At 38.2% G+C, this 24344-nt stretch overlaps 1 protein-coding gene across 1 annotated transcript; it reads left to right on the forward strand.

Moving 5' to 3' along the window:
* Nucleotides 1-12349: 12349 nt before the first annotated feature.
* LOC143549669 (WRKY DNA-binding transcription factor 70-like) lies at nt 12350-14207 on the forward strand. The gene is made up of 3 exons (XM_077040526.1): nt 12350-12732; nt 12909-13010; nt 13427-14207. Exons 1-3 carry the CDS (start codon nt 12440-12442, stop codon nt 13872-13874), a joined length of 843 nt encoding a protein of 280 aa, XP_076896641.1. The 5' UTR covers nt 12350-12439; the 3' UTR covers nt 13875-14207.
* The last annotated feature ends 10137 nt before the right edge of the window (nt 14208-24344 follow it).

A 24344-nucleotide genomic window follows, 5' to 3' on the forward strand; every position in this document is an offset into this window, starting at 1 on the left:
GAGTGAAATTGCATCGACCCTTGTGATATCTTCTACATGTCTTACATGGCGTAGCGTTTGAATTGAATCGGCTTTGGTTTACACCTTTGCCTTTGAATCGATTGTTTCCTCCAGTCCTTCTTTGGTCATTGGTTGACACAACCTTCTTATCCTCTTCCTTATTGCGGAGCATGCCTCCCATTAAATAACCAGCTAACTCCATTGCGGAGTCGGCGGTTTGTGGTAAGTGCCACACCATGCCGCGGATTTCCCGCGACAGTCCCCAAATATACCTTGTAACCTTGCTGGATTCAGGATTTACTAGTTGGGGAACCAAACGACAATATTCGTGAAACTTGGTGTTGTATTCACGAAGGTTCGTCCCTGCGACCTTAAGATTCAGGAACTTGGTTTGGATTTGGTCGGTTTCATGCATGGGACAAAACTTTCCCATCAACAGAGTCTTGAACTCATCCCAGCTCAAATTATACATCACCTCTCTCCCTTAACTCATTAACAAAGCATTCCACCACTCAAGCGCTTCTCCCTTGAACATAAGGGCAAAATATTGAATCTTTTCTTCCTCGGAACACTTGCTCGTTATCACAATCGTCTCAATTTCCTCAAGCCACCTCACAGTCGTGATGGCTCCTTTGTCACCATGGAACTCTTTCGGTCCATAGTATTTAAAATCTTTGAATTGACACCCACTAATTTTGAGTTTCTTGAACTCTCGCTTAACTCCACCATCGGCGTTAGACTCATGAACACTTTCTTCCCTATGTGAAGGTCTAGAAAGAGGTTTAGAAACAGATTTTCGGGACGGATTAACGGAATGAGAATGTTTCGAATTTCGTGATTGAGACCTAGCCATGGACTCTTCTCTCACCGCATCCTTAATCATCTTTTGTATTTTATTCATATATTTTTAGGGAATTTCTTCTTCTTGATTACCCACGGGGTCTTTCCCCTTTTATTTTCTTATTTCTTGCTCTTTTCGAGCATTCTCGTTGTTATTACTTTGTTCAGACATATTTCTTTTCTTTTCAATTTATATATGAAATTTAAACAACGTTTTCTTCTATTAAACATATAATTTTATTATACATTCATATATATATCTCAAGGATATATATATATATATATATATATATATATTATTTCATATTACATACACGTATATATATATATATATATATCATTCCAACGATATATATATTGATCATCCTTATCTTTATTTTAAGAACGTTTCAACGTTCTTGTTACACACATAATTCACATAACATACAAGATTATATTACACACAGTTTCTTCTCACGTCCTTCTCCATCCAAACTGCTTTAATCCTTCAAACACTTCTTCACAACCTTTGTTAATTTGTTGCACTTATAAAGAAGCTTTTCTCCCATCGTTTTCTTTTTCTATCCTTCATCGGCCTCCTTCTTCCTCCAATCATCTGTCTCGTGCAAAGCGCGGTCCAAGTGCTCTTCATACGACTGTGGGACCTTGTTGGGGTATCCATATTGTGGAGGTGGGTAGCGGTAACCCAATGTCACCATTTCATAGTGATTCCTCGGTTCTGGATACAGAACATCAGTCATGTCGGAAGAAAGGTAGAGGAAAGCTTTAGAAGCTTTGTTCTGTTCTCGGATCTCATCAGCTTGCTCTTGAATCGAGGGAATTTCTCCTTGGAATGGTGGGAAGCTTGACGAAGCTTGGTTCTTGAGAGCTTCGAGATATTGGACATATGGGTCAACAAAACCATAGCTCGGGTTTTGGGAAGTGAGTGATCCATCCATTGATGTCGATATCTCATTGGGATTTTTGGGATGCTCTTCTTCCGGTTCTTCCTCATACTCTTCCTCAGGATCCTTCTCTTCTTCGGGGTCCTCCTCCTCTTCTGGTTCCTCTTCTTCCATAGGTTCTTCCTCCTCTTCAGGTTCTTCCTTCTCCATATGCTGGGTGGTCTCGTTGATCATCGGGGGGCATTTTGAAACTTTCGTAGGGCATCATTACCCTCATCTTGGGCTTGTGGGATGGGCCTTCACCATTGTTGGGTTGCGAGTTGACTTCGTTGAGAGTGGAGCTTCCGGTATACCACCTTCGTTGATCGGAGTGGCATTGCATCCAGTCGGAGGATGTGGATCTTGGTTCTTTCTTTATTGGTCGGTTTGAGAGGAAGGCATAGGACGGGTGTGGTCCCCGCCGTGTAGCTCAGTTGGTTAAGGGGGCGTAAGACTTGGACAATAATCTAGAGGTCGTGGGTTCGAAACCGATCCTAAGCGCCAATCACCTTGCCGCTAAGTTAGGCTGATTTACCTCTCACGTTATGGGCCTGGGACGGTCTGACGTGGGCCGGTTTGCATGTCCGGAACATCACGTTTTGGACAATAGGACGGGTGTGGATTTGGTAGGTATCCGGTTGGGTAGTACTGCGGCACTTGTGATGGTTGGTATGTGGGAATCTCCGAGGGGTGGTACGTCGGTACTTCAGAGGGTTGATACATAGGTATGGTCAGTGGATGATAGCTTGAGTGCCTTGGAGGTTCAATTTCTTGTCTTGGTGGACTATCGGGAACGTTTATTGGATAGTGTCTACTTCCGGGGTAGTACACAGGTTTAGTCAAGTCATGTTCCACATCTTGGTCGAAGTATGCTTCATAATATCCGTCACTCATGTTATCCTCAAGGTAGGGTTCGGCGATTCCAGCCTCTTTTACCTTTCGTACATAGTTCTCCATCCAGTTTTTAAACGACATCTACATTATGGGTGGTTTAGAATGTGGAGGGAAAGAAAAGGTTACCAGCATATCTTATCCCTAAAACAAGTAATCAATTATTTCCTATAATTGGATCGAAGCTTGGGTATTGTTTTATGATACCCAATTCGCTAAGATCGATGGCTCTAATACCAAACTTGTCACACCCTCACTTAGGGCCTAGGCGTGTGATCCAATAGTTGGTAACATATTTTTATATAAATCAGAGTTACGTTTGATTAGCGGAAGTCTTATAAAATATAAGGATCAAAGTTGTAATATTACAAAAGACGGGATTATAAAAGATACCCGTTTTAAGTTAGAAAGATTACTTATTTTTAATTTACAAACCACCATTAATCATATTAAGTTTATACAAAACAAATCCGAGCCATCGGATATATAAATAGCACTTCGACATTCCAAATGCTAATCTTGTTCACCTGCAAAATGTAAATAAAATACGTTAGCAACGAATGCTAGTGAACACGCTGACGCTAAAACATTTTCTTTTACTTTATTACCCCTCAAGACTACGCCTGCCTCGGCCCATCGTGGCTTAGGAATAACAAAGTCAAACAACACATTTATAAATTCAAGTCTCTACGCTAGGTCACCTCAGCAAACACCGCAGCGTTCGACTTAGTTAAGTACCCGTAAATAAACACAATGATCGAACTTCCCGCAAGAAAGCGTCCTACGATCAGGGTGGTGCGATATGCCCATCGCGTACTACCACCTATGTAAGAATCCAGACATACGTATACCACAGCCTGAGGGCTAGGTTTATACTTTAATTTATAATGGTTTTAGGAACACGTAGTTCCTTGTAAAAAATTTCCATATAACATGTTTGACTCATTTGAAAAACAAGTTTATAAAAGTTTGGGGGCGTATTCACCTTTTCTCTTTGGGATCGGCTTCACTCACCGTCCGAGGGTCTTTCCCTTTTTATCTCGCACCTATAGTACGAGTATAAACATTTGTTAGTCGGATATACAATCCGGCTTAAGACCTTTAGTCTTATTTTATAACTCTACCTCGATGAACCTTTAGTTCATAGATCTCATTTACTTGAAAACCTTTAGTTTAAAAGTAATTATAAACCTTTAGTTTATTTATGAAACCCGACGTTTCTTCTTCTCAAATAAACGTATTCTTTTCTTTTATTATTTAAGAATACTCATTATTACTTAAATAATAATTTCATAACAAAAAATATACATATATACTTACACACATATATACATATTTATACTTCTTTCTTTTATTCTTTTCTTTGTTATGTTTATTTCTCTTTTATCGAGGTATCGAGTATAACCTCGACTTAAGGCTTAAGCCTTTAATATAATATTATATTATATTCATTTGTCATTTCGCCTAACCTTATTGGCGTTTTAGAAACCCTAGAAACTTGAGCAGCACTTCAACGCCGCTTCACTTCAATCAACTTTGGCACATCAACGATAACTCTATCTTCGAAAAGTGATGACACGCTTTTCGAGAACAAACACATTCCTTGGTCGTATGTGGGTGGTGGGTGGCTCAAATTTCAAGGAAACGTTGGTACATAAACGAGGAATCGGGGCACGCTTATCGAGGCAGATCGTTAATATGTTTGTGGGAATGTAGAGAGATGTTAGAGAGGGAAAGGGAAACTCGATTTGAGGTGTATCAAATGAGATCCCGGACCTTGCTATTTATAGACATTTTCTGGTGTCCCATCGCGGTACGCGATGGGCTCCTTGACACCCGTCGCGTAGCGCGACGTATCCTCGCACAGTCACAGGGTAGACCTGCCACGTGGCGGACGTGTTTCCACGTGGTGACACGTGGCGTAGACGGTGCCACCGTGTGCCACGTGGCACACGTGTCACATTGTGTCAGGCCACGTCATCGCGGTACGCGATGACGTAGTCTCAACAGTGATCGCGTATCGCTGTTGACTCTTCTAGAACCTTTTGACCAAACCCGTCGCGGTACGCGAAGTGTTCGTCTTTTGTCCCGTCGCGTATCGCGATTGGATAAGAAAACAAAATTTTCACTTTTAACCCTCAGGTTTGGAATTTGGCAATTTTAGTCGGTGAGTACTCGGCCTTAGTCGGAGAGTACTCGGGGATGGCTCACCGAGAACTCGGCCTAGGCGGGGATTACTCGTTGAGTACTTGGCGCCTAGGCGCGATTTTTACAACCATGATTGGAACTTTAAGATAGCTAGGTATCGGTCCCTAACCTGTTACATAATCGCCTACCCATCATTTCATTAAAGGGAAAATTTCCAAAATAATCGTTTATGAAAACATTTTTCAGGTTTTAGGTGTCATTTTGTCACACCCTCACTTAGGGCCTAGGCGTGTGATCCAATAGTTGGTAACATATTTTTATATAAATCAGAGTTACGTTTGATTAGCGGAAGTCTTATAAAATATAAGGATCAAAGTTGTAATATTACAAAAGACGGGATTATAAAAGATACCCGTTTTAAGTTAGAAAGATTACTTATTTTTAATTTACAAACCACCATTAATCATATTAAGTTTATACAAAACAAATCCGAGCCATCGGATATATAAATAGCACTTCGACATTCCAAGTGCTAATCTTGTTCACCTGCAAAATGTAAATAAAATACGTTAGCAACGAATGCTAGTGAACACGCTGACGCTAAAACATTTTCTTTTACTTTATTACCCCTCAAGACTACGCCTACCTCGGCCCATCGTGGCTTAGGAATAACAAAGTCAAAGAACACATTTATAAATTCAAGTCTCTACGTTAGGTCACTTCAGCAAACACCGCAACGTTCGACTTAGTTAAGTACCCGTAAATATACACAATGATCGTACTTCCCGCGAGAAAGCGTCCTACGATCAGGGTGGTGCGATGTGCCCATCGCGTACTACCACCTATGTAAGGATCCAGACATACGTATACCACAGCCTAAGGGCTAGGTTTATACTTTCATTTATAATGGTTTTAGGAACACGTAGTTCCTTGTAAACAATTTTCATATAACATGTTTGACTCATTTGAAAACAAGTTTATAAAATTTTGAGGGCGTATTCACCTTTTCGCTTTGGGATCGGCTTCACTCACCGTCCGAGGGTCCTTCCCTTTTTATCTCGCACCTATAGTACGAGTATAAACATTTGTTAGTCGGATATACAATCCGGCTTAAGACCTTTAGTCTTATTTTATAACTCTACCTCGATGAACCTTTAGTTCATATATCTCTTTTACTTGAAAACCTTTAGTTTAAAAGTAATTATAAACCTTTAGTTTATTTATAAAACCCGACGTTTCTTCCTCTCAAATAAACGTATTCTTTTCTTTTATTATTTAAGAATACTCATTATTACTTAAATAATAATTTCATAACAAAAAATATATATATATACTTACACACATATATACATATTTATACTTCTTTCTTTTATTCTTTTCTTTGTTATGTTTATTTCTCTTTTATCGAGGTATCGAGTATAACCTCGACTTAAGGCTTAAGCCTTTAATATAATATTATATTATATTCATTTGTCATTTCGCCTAACCTTATTGGCGTTTTAGAAACCCTAGGAACTTGAGCAGCACTTCAACGCCGCTTCACTTCAATCAACTTTGGCACATCAACGATAACTCTATCTTCGAAAAGTGATGACACGCTTTTCGAGAACAAACACCTTCCTTGGTCGTATGTGGGTGGTGGGTGGCTCAAACTTCGAGGAAACGTTGGTACACAAACGAGGAATCGGGGCACGCTTATCGAGACGAATCGTTAATATGTTTGTGGGAATGTAGAGAGATGTTAGAGAGAGAAAGGGAAACTGGATTTGAGGTGTATCAAATGAGATCCCGGACCTTGCTATTTATAGACATTTTCTGGTGTCCCATCGCGGTACGCGATGGGCTCCTTGACACCCGTCGCGTAGCGCGACGTATCCTCGCATAGTCACAGGGTAGACATGCCACGTGGCGGACGTGTTGCCACGTGGTGGTAGACGGTGCCACTGTGTGCCACGTGTCTCAATGTGTCAGGCCATGTCATCGCGGTACGCGATGACGTTGTCTCAACAGTGATCGGTTATCGCTGTTGACTTTTCTAGAACCTTTTGACCAAACTCGTCGCGGTACGCGACGGTTTCGTCTTTTGTCCTGTCGCGTATCGCGAGAGGACAAGAAAACAATATTTTCACCTTTAACCCCTAGGTTTGGAATTTGGCAATTTTAGTCCCTAGACTTTGGAAAGTTTACATTTTGAACTCGAAATTTTCTCGATGTTACACATTTGCAAGGAATTTTCGAAATAGGTATTATAATCTAGACGTGACGAGTAGTTTGTATAACCAATTAAAACTTGACACGTGTATTTAAACTAACCATAACGAGCTGATTTACTAACCATTTACTCGTCACGACTAAATAAGTTTTATGTCTCGTAATCAACGCCCACGAGTAATTCATAAGTTCTTTAGTTGCGATGAGTAGATTGTAAGGTTAAACAAGTCGCGACGAGTTAACTATTAATAAACTATTCGTGTAGGGAATGTAAACCATGTAAACTAGTCGTCGCGTCTAAATGACTTATGAATTACTCGTGGGGGTTGATTACGAGGCATGAAACTTATTTAGTCGTGATGAGCAAATGATTAATAAACCTGCTCGTTACGGTTAGTTTAAGGGAACGTGACAAGTTTTAACTGGTTCTACAAACTACTCGTCACGACTATTTTATAATACCTATTTTAAGAATTCTTGCAAATGACACCTAGAACTTGAAAAACGTTTTCATAAACACTTATTTTAGAAATTTTCTCTTTCATTAAGTCATGCATTACGCACAAGTTTTTATGTAAATTCTTAACATAAAACTTATGCATATGTAAATATTTATTGACATTATACAAAAGTGAAAGTGAAACATAATGGATGAAGATATTGAGTGCAAATTGTTCTATTTGTCTAGCAAATCATCACTACACCAATAATTCATGTGGTTAGTATCAAAGCATACAGTGTGTATATGTAATATGACGCCCTAAGTTTATGTCACTAAGATGACGAAGTTTGCCCTATGTGTATGTATATATCAATAGATGGAAAACATTACACACGGCTGAAACTTTCGTTTACAAGGTGTTTTAAAAAATATTTAATTTCTTTTTTAGTGTGTTTGATGTGTAGAATCTCGTAGATTGATATCTTAATAATTTCATTCTAAATCTTAATGTGTTTAGTTAGTAAATAACTTCTTGTTAGCAACCCGCTCATTTGGCTAACACAAACCCTCTAACCTTTTAACATATTTTGGTATCGCTAGACTAAAAGTCCTTTGATCCCACTTGCCGATTGAATTATCAGGTCCTTGATTGAAATATAGAGCGTCGATCAAGTCGTTAATTTGAACGTTGTGTGTGATGTTGTAGATTTAAGTTTTCCTTTTAAGAGCCGCTATCACACAAATGTTGATGTACGGATGGATAAGGAGCTTAAGCAAAACTTAAGCAACAATATAGTTGTAGATTTTGTTTTCTAATGCTAAGATGGAAATGTCGTTTGTTATAGTTAGTTGCGAAAGATATTCGACTGCAAAAAAATTTAGGTAACTTTTGGATTGGGAGAAAGGTGAGGTGGAAGTGAGAAGAAGACTGAGAAGTTCTTTCATATAAGAGCATATCGTGATGGTTTTTCATTATGTAGTGAAAAACGCCTGGTCATATCACTGCTATTTAGGTTGGAGGACTTTTACTAACAAGAACTTTCGAAGTATGTAATTTTTAGCTAAAAAATAAATAAGAAAAAAAGGGTTATAGCCGAACTATATGAGATGGTAGGGTACGACTGGCTCTCAGTTCTCACACTTGTTTGCTCCACCCACTTGCCCATAACGTTGTATCCAAATAAGACTGTTTGGATACGTCGGTAATCCGTCTATATTTCGACCATATTTTATGGGTGGTGTGAAATGTGACACATAAGAAGTGGGGTTCCACATTTCACATAAACTTTATGAAGTGAGCTAGAGATAAATTATTAATTAATAATTAAAAAAAAAACAAATAAATAATTACATCTTTCCGTCTAACGCCAGTTACTTGTCCTGTGCTGCCTCCTTTCGCACCCACCTAAGCTCTAGGCAGGGACAGTGAAATGCAAAATTAGTGCATTTTTTTCCTTCTATGTTTTATGCATTCAGAAATCCCTAGGTCCAAAAATATTTTGAAAATACCCTTGAATTTTTCTTTTAGATACGGCATGCCCTAGGTGGTGTTGTGTTTAGCACACAATTTTGCCACCATGGCCATCTTTGGCGCCCACTCACACTGCTATAAACATGCCTTGCCGAGAGGTAGAATCTGTTGATAAAATTTTGTCAATGTACTTCTCTGTTTTATAGTGTCCAGATGATTCTATGTTCGCTGAATTAAAAAAATGTATAAAAACAAAAGTTACACGTTATGTTAGAGAAGGTAAAATGAATCAAACAACCTTTGATGGTGATCGTGATAAGGCTACAGACTTTCTAAGCAAATCTATGAACATTATTAATTTGTTAATTATTTAATTAATTATATCAGTCAAAGATAAGTGATTTGGAATGGATAAATTAATGAGATTAGGAAATCTAAAGGGAAAGAGAGAGATACTTGTTGTATATTGACTTATAATTTATAAAAGACAAAATAGTTTTTTCAAAGAAAAGTTAATATAAAACAACACCCGGAGAGAAAAAACAAACAATTATAAATTTAGGAATGAATTTTTCAATCACTCTGTCCACGCATATTACATTTGTTATTTCGACTAGAAAACCACATAAACGATAAAGACATAATCGAATCAAGAAAAGTATACTTATTGGCATCGTAATTGACTAGAATACTGAACATAATTTATAACGTAATTGCGAGAAAGTTTATAAAATTAATTTATAACAAATTATCAGTCACAACATAAAAAAAAACTGTCTTGTTCTTTGTTTGCCTTAGTTCGTTTTTCCTTTGTTGATATTGATGTGGTTGTATGGAGTGACCAGTCATGTCTAGGATTTGACATGGTGTTTGTTGGAAAGTATATGATTAAATTATTGTTTGTGTACCTAATTATATATTATTAGAAACTTATTCCTATTAATTTTTCCAACACTTATTCAAACATGTTAATCATGTTACAGGTAACTTTTCTTATGTTTGGTATTGTCATACTTGTTTGGTTTTATTTGTGGCTCGGTAGCCTCGGTTCCTAGGAGCTAATAACAGGTTAGCTCTTTGGATTACCTATATGAAATGTCTTTTGTTTAACTCTTTGAACACAGGCGCACCTTTCGTTATAAAGTGGAATAATTGGGTGTCAAAGAAAATTAAGATTTTTACTTGGATGGCGAGATGAATCGACTTTTGACGAGGCATCAAGGCATAGAAACATTTGTGTGGAGAATATGCAAGGCCGGCCATGGCATATGGCAGAGTACTCGACAGCCATAGTCCCGACTACCCACTAGGCCCGAAATTTTTTATTTTTTTTAAATTATATGTATTTTTATGAAAAATATATATGTATCCTTAATGTTTTAACTAAATTACATAACATCTAACTTGGTCTAGTGGCAAATGTGTATTACTCCCAACCAAAAGGTTGTGGCTTCTAATCTCATTTGAAATATGTTTAAGCTTTTTTATTATACATTAGTTTTTTTAAACAACAAAAATTATAATCAAGGAAGCCAATTTAAATATTAAATTGTTTAAACTTAACAAAATACTCTTTATCTAAGACCCAAAATATTTTTCGCCTTTAGCCCAATTTTTTTTTTCAATTCTCGAAGCCGGCCCTGAGGATATGAAGAAATAAGCGATCATTTGCTTACTTCATGCTACTTTTGCTACCTTGATATTGTAGTTTATGAGTACTTAAGGGTAGATATAGACGTCGGTACAGAATTGGACGGTACATGGATGATACGCATGAGTGTCTTTTCCCCCCATAAGTTTATGTCCTAGTATATCAACAAATAACCAAAAATTCAAATAATGTGTTATCTTGATAAAAATCCGTTAACATGTGTCATTAAAGTAGCGGTTAACCCACAAACTTGTCAATGGTTTCCATAATTAGACAACCAAAGTTTTCCACAAACCAAATAAATCAATAGACTTCTTTAGATTTATTTTCAGATTTTGGCATATAGTGATACTCCTACGTCAGCAGTGATGAAAAAGGGCAAAACTGGAAATTAAAAGATAGAAATTATTCGAATGCAGGTTCAAATGAACACTACTCCTTATCTTTATGTCTTTTTCACTCACCCTTAATGTATCTAATTCATTAACGTAAAAAGCTAAGTTTTAGAACGTCGATATTTCCATAAATGCCCCAACAAACTTTACCCTAGATGAGTCCAAATGCGGGTGGCTATCTCTATTGTAACGGTTAAAGTTAAAAAAAGTTACATCTAATCAGGGTTTTTTTTTATTCAGGACGTTCACTCTCAGTCGTGTCGACACGTATGTCTTAAAAGTATTATTTGATGAAATTTTTAACCATAAACCATCAATTTATACCAAAAAATTTTACACTTGGTAACCAAACTCTTAATTAAATAAACTAAACTTATTCAAACTCAAACTCTTTAAAACTTCAAATTTGTAACAAGTTTAACCCTTCATATTTGATCAGCTTTTCTCCATAACGTTCATCCTCAATTTCGTTGGCGCCCACACTTTTTAATCACTAGTCGAATCGGGTTACTGCGCTTTGTTCTTCATCAATAAACAAGAAAGGAGTCCTAAGAAGTTTTACAAAATCTTTGTGTTAGCCGCTTAAGTGGACATTAGGGGTGAACAAGAAACCAAAAAATCCAAACCGAAACAAAAATTGACGGTTTGGTTTTATATTTTTGTAAAAACTGCACTAACGGTTCGGTTTTGGTTTTGCATGAAAAAAACCCGAAAAAACCGACCCAGCCGAATTGCTAAATTTTTGTTTTTTTATAATTTATATTAATTAATTTATAATAATTTAATAAATATGTAACTTCAATATTTTTGATCAAATGTATAATAGTCTATTTTTTACAATTAACAAAATTAGTTATACCTGAATTCATTATTTTTTGTTAACTTTTTTTTCGGCCTAAAATTTTTAAGCTCAAATGACAAAAACCGAAAAAACCAAAACCGAACCGAAACCAAAACAAAATCCGAAAAACGAAACCGAAAAAACCGAAACCGAACAGTTTCAAAAACTCCAAAAACCGAAGTTTTGGTTTTCGATTTGGTTTTAGTCAAAAACCACATCGAATCACACCACGAACAACCATAGTGGGCATTTTATCATTTTTGGAACCTAAACATACGACACCCGTATTGTTCGGATCATATCGGATCATACTATTTTTCAATTATTGTTGGTGCCAAGTAAGCACATGATAACGTCATATTGGTGACGTCACCACAACATTTTCTAGATTTTCTTTTCTATTCTTCAAGGAAATTTCGTGGAACTGATTTACAAGGTTCCTGGTTCCTCACTCTCTCTCTCTCTCTCTATATTATCACACATATATTTCATATCATGTATATATATTTCTATATTTATATGTGTGTGTATATATATATAAGCCCCTCACTTCAACTTCACTTTATACTCAACCAATTAACCGTATATAACTTACAACATATTTCGGGTATCAAACAATATCCGAAATGGAAACGAACAACAACCGATTGATCGAAACCTTAATTAGGGGACGAGAGTCTACAAAGAGGCTACAAAGTTTACTTAACCGGAATGTTAATGTTGAAGGCTTGGTTTCGGCTGAAGAGTTGTTAATGGAGATACTCGGGTCGTTCTCGAGTGGCATGTCGATGGTGAATTCATCGGTTTCGGGGGAGATTTATGGGATTTCGGCGACTCCGGTGGAAAATATACCGGAAGTTTACGCCGGGAAGAAGCCGGCGCCGGTGGTGAAGGAGAGGAGGGGTTGTTACAAGAGAAGGTATAATAATATGTTTTTCCTTATCACAAAATTTGAAAATATTTGGTACCGGTACCAGTAACAAATGCTCACCCCTATTAATATTTTATATGGTTCAATTGATATAGCTTATGGTGCAATTGATAATAATAAGTTATTAATAATGTTTATTTGGTTTGATATAATGATATTTGTAGGAGGACTATAGATTCTCATGTTAAAGTTGGTGCTACAATGGAAGATGGATATGCTTGGAGAAAATATGGACAAAAAGAGATCCTCAACTCCAAATCTCCAAGGTACTAATTAATTATTTTCTTAACTATTTTCACTAATTTTTGAAATTATATTTGATTAAAAATATTGTGATAAACTCTTTTTAACTTATTAAATCAACAAAAAAAACAACAATATTCTATACTTTTTTTTTCATATTAATAAAACAAAACAACATGCCTTTAATTGATCAAAGTTTCGGGGTTGTATATTTAGCCAAACAAATTGTGTTAAATATATCTTAGCAACTTTCTTTTTTACTTATTAAAACAATTTATTTAACTTGTAACATCAGTAATATTTCATGAATTATTACACGAATAGACAAAAATAAAACCTCTTAAGTTTAATATTTATAGGGTACGTTTAGCCAACACCAATAGCAAACTAATTATATCTATTGCTGCCACTAATTATATATTTTTGTTGTGTGTTGTAGGTGTTACTTTAGGTGCACCCACAAGAATGTTCATGGGTGCAAAGCACGTAAACAAGTCCAAAAGTTGGAAGATGAATCAAACATGTACCACATCACATACCTAGGCCATCACACTTGCCCTACTTTCACAAACCATGAACTTGTCCTTGATTTTAAGGATTTCAAAAACCACTACCAAGTTTCCATAAACAGCCCCTCCACTATCACAAATGTACACATTGACCCCTCAGTGAAACAAGAAGTTGTTGACTCCAAGGACCAAAGTACTGATGTTTCTGACAATGTTTCATCGGCCAATGATGACAACTCATCCCAAGCTTTAAGGTGGAATGACATATTGAGATTTGGACATGAAGATTCATGTGCATCCGCTAGCTCACATGACTTATTTAACATGAGTTTTCTCAGCAGTGATGATTTGCTGAGTGGATGGTCTGCGTCGTTATAAGATCGACGTATCAGACGAACTGTCTTGTAGCGTTGGTGTAGACTTGTATATCAGAACATTATATATGTATGTTCTTCACGTCCTTTAATCAGAAGCAATCGTCAGATAAACTGAAGTTTTGTAAATAGATCTAGTCATTATCGATTGTTTCGTTTACTCTTCTACAAAGTTTTTCTTTCTGGTTTTGTAAATTAAAGCGCATTTTTGGTTTTAATGTGACCTCGATATTAGAGGTGAACAACACCAAATGCACAATGTACAATGTAATATAGAATCCTTTCCTTTTTTAAGTTAATTATATATGAGATCTATAATTAATGTATTTGATCCCAATCATATTTTTTTATTGCTTAATAATGATACAATTTTGTATCAAGTTGTGTATAAAATAAAAACATTAAATATCAATGTGTGAACACGTTAAGCACGGTTGGGACCATATTGTAAAGTGGGAAAGGCATAGAATGCACGAGTTTGACTCCTTTGCAAATATATCGGCTTTATTTATTTACATGTGGATAAATGAATAATATACATGCAAATCATACCGTCGGCTGCTACTTGACATGCAAATATATTGGCTTTAGAATTTGGCTTGGGTGTTCTTCCGGGAAGCTATACCGTCGGCTGCCACTTGACAGTCGTTGTGCCACCACAAGAGCAGAACTCTCCGGCGTAACTCACGGTTGGACGAAAGCCCGGGTGGGCTCGGGGTTCAAACTGACAATCTTTGCACAAAATATAGCTCAAATCCTTCATTGTCAATATCCACCCAAAGTGACCGAGATAAGTGAGAATCGAATAAGTCTCAATTAGAGAACCCAAGGCTCTTACCACTAGGACGCAAGTGATGAATAATTATATACATTATCTATAAATATATTATATATACATGTATTTATGTTTATTTATATTTAGCATATCATAATTTGTTATGCTATTATTATGAGGTTGAAAATGGTTAATGATACACGCTTAACATAAACTCACTTTCATGTCGAGTATTTTGATAACCGCATAATATCCTTTTTCGTTGTGCTTTGCTGATTTAACGTGAGAGAAAAAGTGAATGAGGCAAACGTTTGCATAAATCGCCTTATATTTAGATTTGTATGCACCCTTATGGCCTTACATATACCAATATTCTATGCCGGATCTAGTATGTTAAGATGATGGAATAAGTGTAGATATGATTTTTAGCCAAATTAAGAAAGCATATAAACCTTATCCTTTCGAAAGTTTGTACTCTATAATTTATCAAGAAAAATGATTGGGAGACTTCACCTAACAAGAATATTGATATTAATTAATGATAGAATTGTGCCTTAAAATACGTTTTCAAGATATATTTTTATAAAACTTGAATAATAAAATCCTTACAAAATTAAGCTAACAACAAAATGATATGATTGCTATAGTTAAGAGAGTTTCATACAATCCTCTTAGTTAATACAATATTATGTATAATAATTTTATTAGTTCAGAAATATACAATATTTTTCTAGTTAAAAACATGTATGTATATGAAAGTTTTCGTTTATAGTTAAGGGTTCTGAAATAACAGTATTTTATGATAAGTTGTTGAGTAAATAATATAACATATAAAATTGCAAAACATCCAAACTTTATATATCATTGTTGCACTTCCATAACTTTTTGAACCTAACTTTTTATTCATTATATTAATATATTATTACTTCCAATTTTCTTTTATCACACAGTTAAATTATTAGGATGTATTTAGTTCCGGGTATGAAGATAATGTTCTAGTTATGCATTTTTCTTGAACGACCAACGAATATAGCCCAACTATCTGAAATAATTAATGACAAAAGGTCAACCTTATTCGTTTGCATAATTATAGATAGTGTTGGGTAGTCCAAACCCAACATTCATGTTCTTGAAAAGACCCACCGTCCGAAGGTCCACTGCGATAAAACTCAGTTAATATCATATTCAAAATTGAGAGCAAACTTTTATCTTCACTTTCCTTCCAATAACAATAACAGTTGAGCTAAAGTTCATTGGCATTCTAGGTAAGCATTAATTTATACTTTTTAATGGCAAATCAAACTAAATTTATGATTATTACATATTCTTTTAACAATGATAAGACTTAAATCCTCTTTCACGAGAAAGACAATGCATTATCTAGTACGTTGGTATAACTAAGCTAAAGACCGTTCAATAAATATTAAATTATTCAGGCATTATCTAAACATATTGATAACAGTAAGCTAAAAACCATTTGTTTAATTGTTCTTCATTCGCGTATGTTTTTTAGTTACATTAACTTGGCGTAGATAGTAAATTCAAGAATATATATTTGTCTCGGTTGTTATTGATAAATCATAGGAGTAATTACCACACAAATCACTTTTATGATATAAGTAATTTCATCAATTTACTTATCATATCCATTATTTTAACTTTTGTAACTTTTAACATATCCAATTATTAAGACCACTATTAAAAAGTATTGTTGAGCTTTACATTTGCAAGACACACGAGGCAAATTGGTCACGATACAATCTCTCTCATCTTATTATTGGCCTCATCTTCTCCACCACCATAGATTTTCAAATCTAAACCAAAATAATAATAATAATAATAATAATAATAATAATAATAATAATAATAATAATAATAAATTTTAAAAAAACCCATGAAATTAATTAAATTAGTTTAAATCATGATCACACAAACATGTATAGAGTGATAGAACATGCACTTTAATTGCACAAACAAAATCTTTAATTCAAGTTTGGTAATAATAAAAAGAGTAGTAGTGGGTTAGGCCATGAGGTATACTCTAACCTATTCTAACTTCACATAAGCTCCACATCACTTATTTTTTCTCTTTCACTCCATGTCATCCAAAGGAAATGGTTTAACTCATTTAACTTCATTTCTCTCCTATTAATATTTTATTTAAAATCAAACATTTAGTTTAATTACCAAAATAAATAATAACTAAACAATTAGTAATTAATACATATTTAATGCATATTGTTCATTTTAACCCGTTAGAAGCATAATCCATGGGCCATTTTAACACACTTAACACAAGTGGGGAGTGGTTTAATCCATCTTTAAAGTGTCATGTCATATTAACCTATATAGAGGTTAGAGTATACCCCATGGCCTTACCATAAACTATTGGGTTGCTCGTTTCATTAGTTCTGACACAATCAACCCCCTTTAAAATATTAACTGAACCTTAAAATCAAACCCATAGAACTATTTGAATTGGATCAAGCCTCAAAACGAAAAGCTGATTTGGTTATGGTGATCATAACACTTCTTGATGAGTAAATCACTTTTTATAGTTTATGTTTAGCTATTTAATTAATATATAAATCTTGATATGAAAACATAATTCGTGTTTGACAAAAATCATTTTTTTTAATAAAGTTTATATCAGTTTGTTGAAAAAGAAAAGTGAAGAAAACTCAATATTTTTAAACATATAATAAATATTAAACATTACAAATCAACTAAAAAATTATATATTATGCAAAAATAAAAATAGAAAAATAAACTGTGAGTTGTATAATGAAGTACTTAATAAAAGTGCAATCTATATTAAAAAAAAGTGAAAGTGTTTAAATTAAGGGGACATTAACAAAATAATCCATTTGAGAAGAGTTATGCTCAAAATAACCTACTTTTTTTAACGTTCCCATAATATACTTACAAAAGACATCGGTGGAGACAAGTTTTGAACCAAATCCGTTTTCGTCGACGATTTTTTTAAGCCAATTAAAACCATCCCACTTATTTCAAATTCGTATTCGCCAACGAGTTCCGAACGAAATTCGTCTTGGGAAACAGCTTTTGAACCAAACTTAGTTATTCATCTTTTTTATATTTAATTATTATAATTAGCTTTACTCATATTTAGTTTTTTTTTTATAACCTTTAAAATATAAGATTTTAAAAAAGTTTAAATATACCTTTGACAGGAACTTATTTTATCTACGTGCCAATATAAATATAAACTTTACTCAAAATCAAGTTAGGTCAAATTTATGTCGAAACATTCATTAAAAACTTGACCTGACCCGGTTTTGGATAAAATTTATCACGACATGTAAGGACGTCTTAATGGGGTATTTGAAATTTTATAAAACATTATATTTTAAAAGTTATAAAAAATTGCTAAATATGAGTACAATTTATTAAATCAAGTATAAAAAAACAAATAATTACATGGAAAGGAAGTCAACGGGGAATTTGTTTTGAAATAGCCTGCCAACACCAAATTTGCTTTAGGTAGGAAGACGAGTTTGGTTTAAAACTTGTCGGAACAGAAGAATTTGGTTGCAAACTTGGACGAGGTTGTCATATTTTAGATAAATGGCATATTATTAGTTGTTGTTAAAACCTGTCGGTTCAACTACAAATATTTCTTCTCAGACGAGTTTGTATGAACTTTATGGGATTATTAAACATAGGGTTATTATAAAAATCTCATTCCTTAGGCCACTTTATGAATTTTCCTTTAAATTAACGTCTTGTGACATGAATTAATTTCAATGTCATGAATACATGTTGAAGAGGTATGTACCCGCCTCAACACCGAGCAAGGCGGGTCAACCCACAACATAAAGACATTATGAAGGCACAAAGCCAAAGCCTATGCGCATGGCGCATACAAAATATGCTCAGGCATCATATGCCCAGGCACACATATACTCGCGCATCACATATGCGCGCGGCGCACCAGCGCGCGGCGCATATCACATGCTCGTGCATATCACATCTGCGCATGAAATATCTGCGCGTGAGAATAAAGAGAAGACCTCGTGCATCCTCAGAAGGGGCGCATATCACACGTGCACATAATCAACCTCGTCCTTATCCAAATCAGGATTAGGGCAACCTTGATTGTGCACGTCAGACAACCTTCCAGAAGGCATCTTTTTAAGGAATAAGGATATGCTGATGTTGACAGCTGCTAAATGAAAGGTGGACAGCTCAGCATGACTCATGGGTTACCACGTGATCATAACCAATGAAAAAGCACCAGGTGTCTCCAGGGACACGTGGCGCAAATCGATTGGAGGAGGCCAACAAAACCCTAATTTGGTCTCAGCTCAATCAGTGGAAACCCTATCACTATAAATACATCATAACGTACACAGTTACGAAACCAGACATTGATTCACATTGAAGCATATTCAATTACATTCACTGACAGGCAGCCCTAGTCAGTTACTTTCTCATACACAGAGAGACAATCACATAATCATACAGAGTAACATACAGTATTCAGCAATTAAGCAATACTCTCCCAATTCCCTTACTCTCACATTATTATCTTCTCCTACACAGAGGGTTACCCCAAAGAGGACCCCTCTGTCCCTTTCTGAGGGGTAAGTAACGGCGCTGTTCGTTTTGTAGGTGGAAGAACATTGATCCAGACGAACCATCGGTGAAATAGTATAATCACACCCGAGGAAAGTAGATCTGCTACCAGTGAGTAGATCCACGTTTCTTCATTGGCGCCATCCACTGTTACAAACGGCAATCAGATCTAATCAGATCTACAAAAAAAAAATTCACCTAATGTCCTGAAGAAAATGGGCTGAAGAAAAGGTTGGAGGGAGAATCCCATTCTTGGGTCGAAGAGTTACCTAATGTCCTGTGGGCGCACAGGACATTAAGCAAAACTAGCAATGGCGAATCCCCGTTCAGCCTAACCTATGGGACAGAGGCTATGATCCCAGCAGAAATTGGATGCCCATCCCATAGGGTACTCATGATGAGCAAGACTGATAACGAGCGCGAAAGAAGATTGGACCTCAACTTGCTTGAAGGACGCAGAGAAGCGGCTATCATCAATGAAGCCAAATACAAGAAAAAGCTGGAAAAATATTATAATCAGCGCGTTAAAGAATGTCACTTCAAGAAAAATGATTTTGTCCTTCGAAACAATGAAGCTAGCCGCGCGATACCCCCAGGAAAAATGTCCCCCAATTGGGAGGGACCTTATCAAATTTCAGAAGATTTGGGGAAATGCGCGTACACTTTAAAAGATTTGAATGGAAAAAAGATACCGCGCGCGTGAAACGCGGCACAGCTTAGAAAATGCTTCATGTAAAAATTCAAATATGTAATCAAGGCTTTTAAGCCATCATGAATGATGATTCGCGCTGTCTTTCAATATTTGTTCTATTACCTTTGCATACATGTTTCACACTTCCTTTATTAATTTGGAGCAATATGACAACACTATATTGACTTCAAAACAAAATAAAACGAAGTAAAACATACATGCGCGAGCCTTAGCTCAAACGCGTTAACGAGTCTTAACTCTAAAACGTCAGGGCCTTAGCCCAAACCTACGAGCCTTAGCTCAAACACGTTAATGGGTCTTAACTCTAAAAACGTCAGGGCCTTAGCCCAAAACAAAGAGCCTTAGCTCAAAACACTCACAAACATCCATCTTACATCCCGCGCAGCCTGATCATAAAAATCCTTAAACACAACTAAGGCAAAGTACATGTCATATCATAGTTGTTAAGGTCTCAGGTCGAGGTCGCGCACGGAATAAGAGTGGATATCTGAGTAACACATGCTGACATGTAATGACTAAAACTCATAATTCCATATAAAAAACGCGCGACAACGAGGCGCAAAAAAGGAATAGTGAAAAGTCATCGCGCGTGTCAGCATAAACAAGATACTGCGAAACCACTTACAAAATAGGACTATGGTTAAGTGAATAATTTCCTTACAACCTTGTTCTTATTTTAACGTGCAAGCATATCTTATATCTATACAAGCAAACATGAAGAGATGAATGGAAATGCGCAAGATGTGAAAAAGGGAAAACAAATTTCATTCCATAGCGTTGAAATTTACAAGTATGATGAGTTACAAATTACAAATAAAAATAAAAACATGAAGGGCTTCTCAGGTCTCCACGTCGACGTCAGCCACTTCATCACCCTCATCATCTCCCGCAGCATCTGGCGCGGCCTGCTCCTCATCTCCGAACTGACCATAGTCAAGTTCTTCCTCCTCATTGGAGTCTTCTATCACGACGGTGTCAGGAGCAGATTCTTTCGCCGCGCCAGAGCTGCTGGCAGGGGCAACATCCCCCGCGCCACCATCATCGTCACCAGCCCTCTCGCATTCATCGAGCAACTTCTTTAGCGCGCCGAGGTCGGGCTGGTCAGCAAGCGCAGCAATCTGCAAATCAATAGAAAAGTATTGAGTACAAAACACTTGGAAAATTAATCAAGAAAAACTCATTAAGGTCAAGGTACCTGAACAAGGATGGGGATGGGAGTACTCATATACTTCTCCCCCACCGCGGCCATGTCCGCGCAGGCCGCGTCGCTTTTGTAAGGGTACTCGGATGGGTTCTTCTTCAACATACCATATTCGTACCCATCCGTAAACCCTTCAGCTCGACCCACCAAGCGCGCGGCAGCATTGCAGTCCATCACAAGGGCCTGAAACTCGCCAGAATATTTCATCGCCAAAGCGCAACGAGTCATGCCCTGTGACACCAGCCATTGGCGATCCTGCGCGAGGCCAGCAACAGACGTCTCGAGGGCAGGAACCTGGGAGTTTAATAACTCCACAGTTTCCTTGGTCTTTTTTAGCTCATCTCAATCAGACACTGCTGCCGCCAAAATTTCTTCTTTCTCCGCCTGCGCAGCATCAAGTGCTTCCTGGCTAGACGCTGCCGTCGCCAGGGCCTCATCTCTATCGGCCTGCGCGGCCGCCAAATACTTCTTCAGGCGCGCAACCTCGCTCTCCAGTGATGATTTCTCAGTGATATTCTGGACGATAGCTTGGTCACGCGCCTCAGCCTGCTGTTCCAAGACACGCACTCTCCGCGCGTACTTGGCAACTTCGGCCTCCGCTACCTGCTGCTTCTCCCGCGCAGCTTGGAGCTCATGCCCGCGCTTAATAAAGGCGGTGTTGGCACTTGCTCGGTTTTCGCTGAGCTCCGCCTGGAGTTTCTCAGCTCGTGCGCGAGCATCAGAAAGGTTCCAGGCAGCCACCTTAGCCTCTTGCTGGGCTGCCACAAGAGCATCGCGTACTTTAATATAATCGCGATGAAGCTCTTGGGAGGCAGCAAAGAAAGCTGACCCAGCGAAAATGTGATCGTTGAGCAAGTCAGCGCGGGTGCGCTCCTCCTGATACCTCCTTTCAGTAGGAGGCACGGCATGAGCCCAGAAGTCCTCGCATACGCCCATAGATTGGAAGGAACTGTCTTCATTAATATTCCATCTCGGGCGGTAAACGTGGTCACCTTCCTGCAAAACACAAGAAATGTTCTAAGTCATAAAACATACTTATATGGAGGTACGCGCAGCGGAGCAACAAATTAAAACATACCTGCGGGGATGAAGCAGAAAAGTCAGCGCCAGCCCCACCAGAAGTCTGCGCTGCGAAGTCTTGTGGCATCGCAGGGCTGGCGCGATCTACCAAGGAGTCTTCAGCTTGAGCCCCCTCATCTTCTTCAATAGGCCTCTTCTCCTGCGACCTGGAGGGCTCCAAACCAGCCTCGCGGAGAGGGCTGCGCGTAGGAGGAGGCGAGGGAGGTCTCGACGCCGCCAGTTCGGCGCGCAATACGGCTTCCTGCTCCTTTGTAATCCCAATAAGGGGAGACTCAGCACTAGCAGGAGCAGGACCAGAACCAGCGGCGCCACCAACGGCGCCAGGAGTGTCACCAGCAACTTGTACGCCAGCTACAACTCCTATGAACAAATCAACAAGGAAAATTGGTTTATGACTGGATCCAAAAGAAAAAATTCAGAAGACAAATGTGCAAAACATACCTTGGCGCAATTCTGTTCGCGCGGCGAACATCGCCATAAAGTTCATTCTACCTTTCTCAGAGGGTAGAACGGGGGACTTCGAAGCAGACCCCGGCGCAGCCTCAGCACCTTGTGGCGCCTGCGACTGATCTGCAACCGTCGCCGGTCTTGCAAACATTCAAAGGAGCAAAGGTTTAATAATAATTCAATCAGATGAAGATAAGCAAAGTATACCTGTCGCAGGCGCGGCACTGCTTCTCTCTTCAGCCGCGCGAACGGAGGAGGTGACGCCACCATACCTCAAGTGGACAGGAGGTCTGCCCACTTTCACAGGCAGGGAAGCTAAAGAACCCATGGTGGTAAACACCTGGGTTTCCTTAGGTCCCTTCGTTTGAGCATGGGGATGAGCGACAGGGGTGTCATCTTTCTTTTGTCTCTTACTGCCCCCTGCGCCAGATTTCCTCTTAGCTTTGCGCTTTAGTAGGGGCGCCTCCTCTTCCTCCTCCTCCTCTTCCGCGAGCTCCAGCTCGTAGTTTTCGAGCGCATCTGCAAAAACAAACAACAGAACTGTTAATAAACTTTGGTATTCTAAAGGAATGAGCATAAGTGCGAAGGCTTACCAGGCGCGTCGCCATCAAAGTCAAATTCCAGATCCACTGGGATGAACATGTCATCGAAGCGATCTGGGAAACCAACCTCCCCAGCGCCAAGCGCGACGGAGCCACCCTCCACTTGATCATCATAAGCGGCGTGGATATAATCCTTGGTGACTGCGCAAAAACAAGTCAAGTGATATCAGCAAAAGAATTATGTTCGCGCAGAAAAAGAAATAAAGCAATGAAATAAACTTACACAACCCGTCGACTTGGATAACGGGCTCAAGCGAGCTGTCCGCCCACCTCTTGCTCATACCAACCCCCACCAGCGCCTCCTCACGAATGCTCTTGGCGGGGGATGGTTCAGTGGACAGCTTCTTAACCCAGGCGCCAGTTGGGTTCTTGAGGACACCCACATCCGCAGGCGCAGAAGAGATGGAGCGCATGGTCATACGGATGGGTATCACACCAGCCCTAATGTAGAAGAACCTCTCAGACCAGTCATGAAGGCTCTTGAATGAAACAGTGGAGCACTTCACCTTCTGACTGCGAGGAATAAAAGAGAACCAATTGTCTTGGATCTTGGCCTTATAAAAATACTGAAAGCGCCGAGGGGTAGGCTCCTCGCGCTGGGATTTGCACATGAACTCAAAGTGAGTCATGCGCACAAGTCCAAAAGGATGGACTTGGGATATATGAATCCCATAGAACTGCAGCAGTGCACCCACAAACCTTGTCATCGGGAGACGAAGGTTGCAGTGGGTAAAAAATGGCTATATAAGGATATATAACCGGCAGGCGGGTCCGCCGCCGATTGCCCGGCCTCAGGCAACATGCAGCCAAACAGGGTGGGAAAGCCCTGAGAGGCGATAAGGCTGTCAAGATCAGCCTGCCTCAATTTGCAGGGGATTTCATTCCACCTCCTCACCACCTTGGTCATCCTTACCTCCTCCGATGAGCCCTCAGCAACCTTCTTCCCCTTGCCTTTCTTCTTCAACGTCGACATCACTACGGATTTAACGCGGCGTTTTCGGGAGACGATTGAGGTGATCGAAAGGTTCGAGGAGTCCAAGCTATCAGACATACAACTG

Source organism: Bidens hawaiensis, unplaced genomic scaffold (assembly GCF_021521415.1).
Source record: "Bidens hawaiensis isolate Kalapana, Puna unplaced genomic scaffold, B.hawaiensis_p1.1 tig00015748_1, whole genome shotgun sequence".
NCBI lineage: Eukaryota > Viridiplantae > Streptophyta > Magnoliopsida > Asterales > Asteraceae > Bidens > Bidens hawaiensis.

Excerpts from the sequence above, each read along its gene's own strand:
- LOC143549669 (XM_077040526.1), top strand. The coding sequence starts at position 12,440 with ATGGAAACGAACAACAACCGATTGATCGAAACCTTAATTAGGGGACGA. Across the intron at positions 12,733-12,908 it reads AGGGGTTGTTACAAGAGAAG|GAGGACTATAGATTCTCATG; the intron begins GTATAATAATAT and ends TGATATTTGTAG. Across the intron at positions 13,011-13,426 it reads CTCAACTCCAAATCTCCAAG|GTGTTACTTTAGGTGCACCC; the intron begins GTACTAATTAAT and ends TGTGTGTTGTAG.